Source organism: Phalacrocorax carbo, chromosome 4 (genome assembly GCF_963921805.1).
Source record: "Phalacrocorax carbo chromosome 4, bPhaCar2.1, whole genome shotgun sequence".
Lineage (NCBI taxonomy): Eukaryota > Metazoa > Chordata > Aves > Suliformes > Phalacrocoracidae > Phalacrocorax > Phalacrocorax carbo.
In genome coordinates this window covers 44,537,130-44,547,198 of record NC_087516.1, presented here as the reverse complement: position 1 = coordinate 44,547,198, position 10,069 = coordinate 44,537,130, and the positions used below count along the sequence as shown (strand labels likewise).

General features: G+C 46.5%; 1 protein-coding gene across 2 annotated transcripts; it reads left to right on the top strand.

Moving 5' to 3' along the window:
* The first annotated feature begins 1,453 nt into the window (after positions 1 to 1,453).
* APELA (apelin receptor early endogenous ligand) lies at positions 1,454 to 6,830 on the top strand. 2 transcript variants are annotated; one of them, XM_064449770.1, is made up of 3 exons: positions 1,454 to 1,895; positions 2,314 to 2,424; positions 4,785 to 6,830. In XM_064449770.1, the coding sequence occupies exons 1-2, from the start codon at positions 1,820 to 1,822 to the stop codon at positions 2,400 to 2,402; spliced, it is 165 nt and encodes a 54-aa protein (XP_064305840.1). In that variant the 5' UTR covers positions 1,454 to 1,819; the 3' UTR covers positions 2,403 to 2,424; positions 4,785 to 6,830. The 2 variants fall into 2 exon arrangements, with proteins under 2 accessions (XP_064305840.1, XP_064305839.1); XM_064449769.1 differs by having other exon boundaries at positions 1,459 to 1,895; positions 4,762 to 6,830.
* The last annotated feature ends 3,239 nt before the right edge of the window (positions 6,831 to 10,069 follow it).

Below are 10,069 nucleotides of genomic sequence, written 5' to 3'. Positions count from 1 at the left end.
TGGGCTGGCCACACCACTTCTCCACCACCCTCCTACTTGAAATGATACACTCTTTGGGACAAATCTATCACTGGCACCACAGGATCCAGATTTCAGCTGAGCTAGCGTCATCGATATTGAAGAGAAGTCTAGCTTGAAGGGCAGAGACTGCGCAGAACAAACATAACGACCTCAACAGATGAACACTGGGAAGCATGTGCGGCTTGTGGCAGATCAATGTGATCAATCAGCAGAGGATTTCCTTTGTTACTCTTTCGTCTGAGACATCTTCCTCAGCAGTCTTGACATTTTAAAATAACATTAATAATTATTCCCGCCAGGTAGTCAAGCTGCAAGCTGTCTTTTAATTCATACAGACATACTTTACATAGACAAATCAAGTAACCCAGTAATGGTGCATAACTCTACGGGGGGGGACTAGCATCCGCTATCGAGTGAAACAGGCTTTTAAAGAAAATGGGAAAACCCACAACAGGGGAAAAAACCCAGGGGCAATTGAATTAAAAAAACTTATGTTCAACTTTTTAGGGAATTAGGCAAAGAACAACTTTAGACCACTTTCAGTAATACTGATCTGTCAATAATAGTATTTCATCTATGTGGAAGTGTTCGCTTTCCTGCTCTTTTAAAACACAAACTATTTATAAAACCGGACAAATTTGTGTTTTCCAAATCACTAGGTGCTATTCCATCCTGAGAAATCAGCAGGCTGAAAAAATGGAAAGGGACCAGACGGATTTTAACTGATGCCAGTAATTCACTGGATTTCAAAACCGCCACTGCTGCTAAGACATTTCGCAGGGTTTGCCTTCCCTCTCCTCAGGCTTGCATGCCTGCACTTTTATCACCCCAGCTGTTTCCAGCGTAGTTTGTTAAAGCGAGCTCTCACCATAACCCAGTAAAAATATAACGCGGCGTACAGGTGGGCCACGGGAACACAACGCCGTATCGGAAGCTGCTTTCCCCGGCATGGCTCTGGCGCAGCAGTTACCTCGCGTCACCCTTCTATTTCACCCGGCGTGGTAAAAAAAAAAAAAAAAAAGAAACAAACAACCAAAACTTTCAAATTAATTCCAGAATATTCCGATCCTTTAAAAATACTTGAGGGTACAAAAGACACCCATTAGCCTTAACTGCTAGCGGTTTCACTTTGAATAGGCACAGCTTGGCAGCTAGTTCAGGGAAGGGAGACGGCGCCGGAGCCGCGCGGCGGGCAGGGCTGGGGGGGTCCCGGCCCCGGCTTTCAGGGGGGACAAAGGGGGGGGAGGACTTCCTGCCCCTGCCATTGCTTTCTGCATGTGGCACCAATATGGGCAATGCAGAGCTTAAACAGTTGCAAATGGGGGAGGGAACATCGGGGCTTGTTTTACGTCTTTTTTTTTTTTTTTTTTCCCTCCTGCCCGGCTTGAATTTAAAGCGAAGCCTCGGCATTGTTCAGGCTGCTCGCCCCTAACGCATTGGCGGTGGCTCCTGTTTACACGGACTTTTCGTTCCTGCATTGTTTGCGTATGGAAAATAAGGGGGAGTGACAAAAAAAAAAAAAAAAAAAAAAAAAAGAAAAGAGGAAAGGGAGAAGGGAAGAGGGAGGCACTGATCGCAGTGCAAAGCAGGAACCTTGCCCCTGCCTGATCATTAACCTTGCGGGAAAAGGCCGCTGGCTCCCCAGCCTGTCACGGGCATGTGAGCCGGGCGGGGGCGGGGGGGGCTGCGGGCCGCGCCGCCGGACTCTCACACCCACGCGGGCCGGTATTCTGTGCGTGTCTTCGCTTCTGTACCCCTACACGCACCCTCAGAGAGCGCCTCTACGCTGGCCGCAGACATGAGACTCCAGCTGCTCCTTTGTATCGTGTTTTTCCTCCTGGGGAGCCTCCTCCCTGCCGGGGGGCAGAGGCCAGGTAAGCGGTGGGTGCCTCGGGGTGGCTGCGCGTGCCGGGGGCTCGCGCCTGCCGCCGGCGGGCTTCTCCCACCGCATCCAGCGCCCGTTTTGCGGAGGGTTTGTGCCGCCTGCGCGCGCGCGCGCTTCACCGCCACTGGTAGCGGCGGCGTGACGTGACGCACCAGGTATCGCAGGGGTCTGGCAACTTGGGGGGGGCTGGAACAAATTCGGGCGCAGGGCGGGCAGCTGTTGCAAGCCCGCTGGCGGGGAGGCACCGCGAGCGCGGGAGGAGCGGCGGGGGGGTGGGGTGGGAGCGGTACCCCCGGGAAGCGGCGCGGCCGCGTCCCGGGAGCAGCAGGACCGCTCGCCCCGCGCCGCCACCGCCGGGGCTCACCGGCGGCGCCCCCCACTCACGCCCTGCCCCCCTCTCTCCGCAGCCAACCTGGCCCTGCGCAGGAAGCTCCACCGGCACGGCTGCTCGCACCGGCGCTGCATGCCGCTCCACTCCCGGGTGCCCTTCCCCTGAGCCCCGGCGGAGCGCGGGCCAGGTAAGCCGCGCGTGTCGGGCTTACCGCCGCCGCCGCCCGGGCGCGTCCCCCAGCCCACGCGGCTGCCGTCCGCAACGCTGTAAGGGGCGTTTGAGGCAGCAAGCCGAACCACGGGTGTGACTCCGTCCGGGCGCCCGCGCCTCGCTCTGCAAGCAGGGCCCGCGGAGGGGCGGGCGGCCGGCACGCGGGCGGCCGCTCCCGCCCCCGGCAGCTCCCCGGCGTCCCCGCGGGCGCGGCTCCCGCCGCCGCGTTATCCCGGCCCGCCGCGGCCACCGCTCCCGCGCGAGCGCCTTCGCTGAGGCGGCGCGCGGAACTCCTGGCCCCGCTCGGGAGGGCGAGCCGCCCCCCGCGAAGCGCTAGGACCGCCGGCAAAGCTGCGGGGCAAGCGGGGCAATGGGTGTAGAGGGCGCAGGAGGCGGGAGCTGCAGCCGCAGCCGGAGGCGGTGCTGCGGCGCTCCGAGCGCTGCCGCTGCTTTCGCGTCGGATGCGGGGCAAAGTCGCCTCGCTCTGCCCGTCGGCAGCACGGAGGTAGCGGCACTTACCCACTTCAAAGGGGACTGTAATTCTTAATCATTGTCAGCGAAAGACTTTGAGCTCCTCGGATGAAAGGCTATACAAGTGCAAAACATTAATGCTTTATAGCTGATGAGGGCATATACATTCAAATACTAAGTGACTGCAGAAGCACACAGGTAGCATATGCAAATAGGGTAGGCATCAAAAGGAGACCGAGGCACTCTTGCAATTTAAGGATGAATAAAACATGCAGCCAGTAGTTTTGCATCTTCTAAACTCATTATCTATTAAAATAATGTTGTAGCCCCAGGCATGGCAGCATCATAAATAAACGACGGCAGAACCTGCACTCTGTGGACCTAAGAGGTTTCGATTTACTAAGCGGTTAACAGTGAAAAGGAGACCAAAGTCAAACTTTTAACAACCTTATACCAAGAATCTTGTCAACTCGTAAATTGCCGTGGTGAAAAGAGCCTACCACCACTCCCAAAACAGCCATGCAAAAAGGTACCCATTCCACTCCATAGCGCTGGCCTACCAGCAAGAGGAATGCGCATATGGGATGGTAAACTGGCAAGTCAGTGAGGCTAAAAAAAGATTATCGTATCTTAGGTTTAATCTCAAACCCGGGCTGCATACTGAGTGGCAGAATTGAGCTGCAAGTAGCAAGAGGGACATACCAGGAGGATGCTTTACTACTGAATGCCATGTCTCCTCACTGCGATCGTTTCAACAAGAGACAGATGAAATGAGATTTCCTCATCAGTTTAAGCGTAAACCTAAAAAGATAAGCAGTCAGATCAATTCACTCAGCATGCAGAGACTGAATGACAGGGACAGGGGAATTTAGGTCCAGAGACATCTTGAATCACTTCTGAATGGCTTGCTTCAGTTTTACGAAAAGTAAATTTAACCCCCCCTTCCTCCAGTTCAGCATCCATAATCTGGAGGTTGTACAGAAAACATCTACATTTTCTCTAATGTGCTCCAAAACAGCGTATCGTGCATTTTGCTTGAGACTGCAGTAGCTGCACCATATGTGTGCACTTACACTGGACTTATTTTCCTGACGGACTATAAAGATAAAAGCTATTTTCAGTGTCATCTCCTTTTATGTGGGGAGCCAATTTCTTGTAACAAAAGTCAACGATGAAGCAAAACGGTGTAGTTATTAATTAATCATATATTTTCTAGACATTTAGCTACAGATAATTCTGCTTCATAAAGCTGTTTAGTAATCCATAAAACTTGACTGGGGAGTAAGGGGCACCTGAACCAGCTCCAGTCATCATTGTGGGTGCTCAGCTCCTTTATCTTAAGTAGGATTTACCATCTACGTTTACATTCCCTTCCAGTTTTAGTCCTAATTCAGCAAATATTTACATGCCTGGGTAACTTGACTCACGTGGATAATCTTATTGATCTCAATGGAGTTGTACATATGGATAAAGCTATTTGCAGATGCAAACAGGATGGACCCTTAAGCCTGAATTTCAACAGGTGGTTGGGAACTGGGATGAATGTAGCAGCATTCTTCTGCAACAACATTTGAAATGATGAGGGGACTGAACCTGATTTTTCATCAGTTACACAGGCAAAACATGGGACAAAAAAAAAAGTGGAAAAAGCCTTTATATTAGAGGTCTTCTTGCTTTTGGCTTTTTGATTGTTTTTTTCTGAGCCTTTTTAGCCGAAATTTCAAAATTAAGAAACAATATCCCAAAATTCAACCATGTATTTCATAAATAATATCTTTTCTTTTGTATGAGACAGTTTACTAAATATCTCATTAGTGGCTAATTCTCTACTTCTTTTTCACAGCAATTTCATAATGGACTTTTTAGTGTTTTAAAGGAGCAACAATTAAACCGATGGAGAAGTTAGAAGTCCAGATCAACAACAGCTGACCTGATAGAGCCACCATCATCCCATCATCAGCTGTCCTGCCTGTCACATTCTGCAAGATCTGGAACAAAGGCCCTGGCTCACACCCTAGGAAGGGGGGGGGGAAGAACCAGAGGGTGGTGTTTGAAATATTCCCTATAAATTCTTTGGCTCTCATAACGACGAGCAGAAGTTAAAGACCAAATCAAACATCAGGTGCCTGAGATGGATTTCCAGTGGCATTATGAAGGATCTGTCCAAGGGGACTCTTAACAGTCTGTGCTATTCAGACTGCGAGAAATTGGACGTGCTGTTGACTACTCAGTTCAGGCTGTGTGCAGGACAGTATTTAGGGTAAAATAATGTCAGACTCCAGCACAGAACTGTGAAGTCCATTTTTTGTTTATACTTTTATATATTAATAATATATGCATACATGTTTTAACACGTAACGTTCATCTTTATGGCATTACCTGAATAATAACGTAGAATGTATTACTGTAGTAGTACCAAACTGGGCACCACACTAGTGGTCCTACTGGCTCCGTGTATAGTAGGCATAGTAAGAGTTCACGATATAAGAAAGCAAAGGGAGTATTATCCCTCATTCTATAGATAGAGAATTGTAGCACACAGAGATAAGAGATTAGCCAAGGGTCATGCAAAACTGATAACTCAGATCTCTTAAGTCAGGCCTTAAGGTCAAGCCCATCCTCCCGTCTAATGAGCTGTTACTGCAAAGCCTATCATTTGTTTTCTTAAACTGGGCTGCCAAACCAGACAGCTAAAACATACTTGAAAATTCAGTACTATAGAACTATTTGCTTAATAGTAGTTTTCCTAAAATACCCGCTACAGTATTATAAATAGAGCATAAAAATAGACCATTGAAAAGAAACCTTTGTTTGGTCAACCCCAGTGTTGCGTAGTACTCTATTCCTGTAATTTAAATGAATGGGATATTTGGAACACGGCATACAATGAATGAGAACTTCAAACAGAAAACAGGCAGTTCTTTTCAGCACTGGAGGTCAAGAATACATTGAGCTTTTAGTTTACTTTTTGTCTTTAAAAATATATGCTTCTCATCTCCTTTTTCTATCAGCAGAAATTACAAACCCACATACAAAGCGAAGCACAGTAGCCCTTTCATTAGCAGAACTAAAACAAACCTGAAAATAAGTCATACCCAGATTTTCAAGTCACTGCACCGGTCTTGAAATGTCTACATTTTTTTAAAATTTCGTAAAAATGAGCAAAGATTAGCAGCGTCCCATTTTAAATCTACTATTACAATTTTGTCCTGCAACACATAGTTTCTAATAAGTGAAAGAACAGTCGTCAGGAAAACAATTAAAATTTAAAATCACACCCTATTCTGGAGCTTTGGAAAATAATCAGTGCCATAAAAGATGGTCAAATTTGTCTATACCAACAAACAGCCCTGCAGGTAAACCTCTGGAGTTTTCAAAAAGGCAGTTTTCCAAAATGAGAGGCATATTACCACTCATTTTGTTTTTTTAATTATTTATTTCACTTGGCTTTCACGTGCATCCATGGCTATCTCTGTTAAAAAGTACAGGCAAAGAGTATGGAAAAGCAAGAAGGGTGGAGAGCACCTATTTAACAGTTTTGTCTTACAAATAAGTACATGGATTTAGCATTGCATTGGATATTTTATGTAACCATAAGTATGCAATTAACTTTGATAAAATTGTAAGAAAAAATATATCAGAGATCTCTATATGCGTTTTCCCTTACGGATGTAAAAAAATAAATAAAACAAGAACTAAAGTGTCCTAGGAAGCCCGGTGTCTGTTTGGAAAATTATTGTAAATCTCTGTTCTTTTTAGACATGCTGATACCCTAAAATCTTTAAAAAGCCATTGATTGTGATCTTTGATAGATATGTTTATAAACTAACTGGTTGATTGTATAACTTGTAAGAAGATAGTATGCATTTCAAATAACATCTCAAATAAACTTTGTACACTTTTCAAAACTTATGTTCTTCAGCCATCAAAGGCAGTGAAGCTAAAGAAAATGGAGAATTTCCCTGTGGATTCGTATGGGAGTAGCGTGTAAAACTTGCTCAGTTTCTGACATAAGTAAACAGACATCCTTCTACCTTTCTAAAAACATGAAATTCTGTACAAGCCATATAGAAAGAACTTAGTTTAAAACTACTGGTTGGTGTAATCGTAGCACGCTCTAACCTGACATCATCACCATACCTCCGTAGGATTACAGCAGAGCCCAGACTACGCATTGTCTTTGTGCCTGGAATAAGCAAGATTTTAGATTATCTCAGAGTGGTAGGTCGAGAAATCTGAACGTTCTCACAAATTAAAGAAAACCTTTCCTTATTTCAGGACAAAAACGAGCTCAGAAGTAGTCTGAAGTGTAGCAGAAGCTAAACTTTGTGGTAACGTCTCCTGTTAGAGGCTGGATACTATAAATTTCTAAGTGCTAGATGACTTGCACAGTAGAGTTATAGAGCCAAGAGCTGCTGCTACAGCACAACGCTGTTGACGTTTGACTTCAGTGGGAGCAGGGTTTCAAGGGACCTTGTTTTCACCTGGGCTGGACTTGCCTTTGACTTCGTTGAAATTGCTGGTTTTCATTTGATTTGCGCAACATAAGCTTCATCTGGTAAAACCATTTTCATGATAACGTGTGACTACATATATAAACTCGAAGCATTTGGACGTGGTGCTACTGCAGCTGAACTGACTGAACTCTCCAAGCGCGTGTATCGGTGTACATTTAAAGAACGTTTGTACAAATACAGATCGCTGCATATTGAAAGTCAGAACTGACGTTTGCATGGATGCAGTCTAACAGAAGGCTTGACCCAAAAGTAAATTCAGACCTCAGACTTGGAAAGCCAAACTATAAGTTTCTGAAACTCAGAATTAACGCCTTGTCCTGTAGAGTTACATAGGAAATTTTAAAATTGTCTTTGAAAGTAACTTTCATTAACTCTTTTAAATTATATTGGCTATTTCAGAGTGAAATAATGATGTAACAGCAGGTCAACAGGAAATAGAGGTAAATGTAAGGCCACGGTGAGAAACAGCAGATTAGTGTGTTCCCAAAGGATAATAAACAATTCACCTCTTCCCTTTCCAGTATGGAAAAAAGGAAATTATAGAAGAATAAAGGCTGGAAGTATTTCCCTTACGCCACATATGCTATAAATATCTCAGTGTCTGTACACACAAAGCCAAATTTTGCTAAGGGTCACATACATTTATAACCGTCAATCAGGGGAAGCATTAGTATGGTAAATAAGTTGCAAATGTTTGACTGTCATCAGACACGTACAATTAGCATACTGATCTCTCGCTGCTGTCGGTGGCCTTTATCTTTCTTGCTAGCGATCAAGCCGCCAAACAGTTGTGCAAAGTGGGAAACGGCCTACGTCTTTAGTTAGCAATAACGCCAAGGATGCTTGTTCTCATCTCTTGTGTTACCTCAAGGTTAGGCTGTTGTCGGCCCAAGCGCCCTCGTTCTTGATACTTTCTGTTTTAATTAAGAATGGCCTTCAGTGGGGCAAGCCTGCTTGACTGCATATTCATGTAGAACCTTAAAGCATGAAAATCCTATTATCTTTTGCAATCAGTGATTTCCTTTGTGAGGTGAAATACTGAAGTGTTTATATAGAATTTCTACTATGAGATGTTCAGAAACAGAAAACACAAATAATCGATTGAGAGTTTTTCCCTTATATATGATGTGCATTCACAAGAGATCACCACCACGTCTTTAAAATGTACAAAATATTTAGCACATGTCAGCATTTCATCCAGAAATTATTAAAAACCTGCAGCCTGAACATTTTTGGGGCAGCCCTGAATCTTTTGTGTTTCTTAGGTGGTCCGAAATACCTGTTTTCCTATACCTGAAAAACATATACATTGTTTTCCTAGAGAAACAAAAACCTATTGGGGTACAAACTGAGTAATAATAAAAAACAGAATAAAAACCACTTTTTAAAGTAGAGTTGCAACATATATCAGGAAACATTCCTTCTTTTTCACCATCTTCTTGCTGCCCAGGTTGCAACCTACCTCATCTTACCAAGTTAAGACCGTGGACCTGTAAATGTTTATGCATTTTATAGAAGCTGTAATTACATAAAGAGCATCTTTGGCTGTTCAGATTCACCTCTATTCACCGATGTGCAGGTTTGCCACACTGTGGCCGACAAGGGCTGCGTTGGCGGTTAGCAAAGCACCGCTTTGCAGCGCAAACTATGGTGTTCGCAAGGTGATTTTTTTTTTTTTTAAATAAAACTTGCCCCCAGTGCTTTCCCGCATACTGAGTGTGCAGCACGCTACGGATTTTACTTCGCACAGTGAAGGTGGAGCCTGCAATGAGGTGCTGATGCTGTGGGCTGCATGCACAGTTACCCAGGCTGTGTCGGTGGTGACGGGCCAAGAGTTTCTCTAAACCTGCTCAGGTGGCACCAGCCTCCTCAGCGCCCAGCAGCGAGCCTTACGCTGGCAGAGGGTAAGGTTAAGCTGAACAAGATGCAGCATAACCAGGAAAACCAGGGCTCAGCCTGATTTCAGAGCTGTGGTGTGTCAGATGCCGTGAGGCTGCAGCTGAGCCTTCTCTCGCTGGCATAACAGCAGCCACTTGCCCTTTTTATGTTGCATGTTAAGCCCGGGCTCGCACACCTCGTCTCCCTGGTCAGCTCTGCCGTGGACCGACGGGCTCAGCGGGACCCTCTTGCGGTCGGGGCAGCTGCCGGCGGCAGGTGGGTCCCCGCTGCCGAGCCAGCCTGTGGCACGCAGCGTGCCACGCCACACCACCCCACAGCGACGTCACGACGAGCGCGTAGCATCACAGCGTGCCTTGTGCCCAGGCAGGGAGCTGCGCCGCCTCCCCTGTGGCGCCGGTGGAACCAGCGAGGGGCCAGGGGAGCATCTGCCTGGGACGGGCTGTCCCTGTCCTCATCCTCTCTGGTGCCAAGGAGCCAGTGGAGGGGCCTGGGGCTGATGCCACGGGTGTGTGCGGTCCTTGCCCTGCTCCGGCAGCTCCTCCTGAGAAACGCTTTGTAGCCCTACCATAGCCAGGGGTTAGAAAGTGTCCAGGATAAGCAGGAAAGAGGGCCAGCTCCGAGTTGGAGGGAGCATGCAGGAGTGAAAAGCTTTTTTCCCCCCAGTAGCTTAAAGATACTAAGAAAACAAGATACAGTGGGGGTATGATAAAGGTATGAAAATGGGGCATGGTCGTT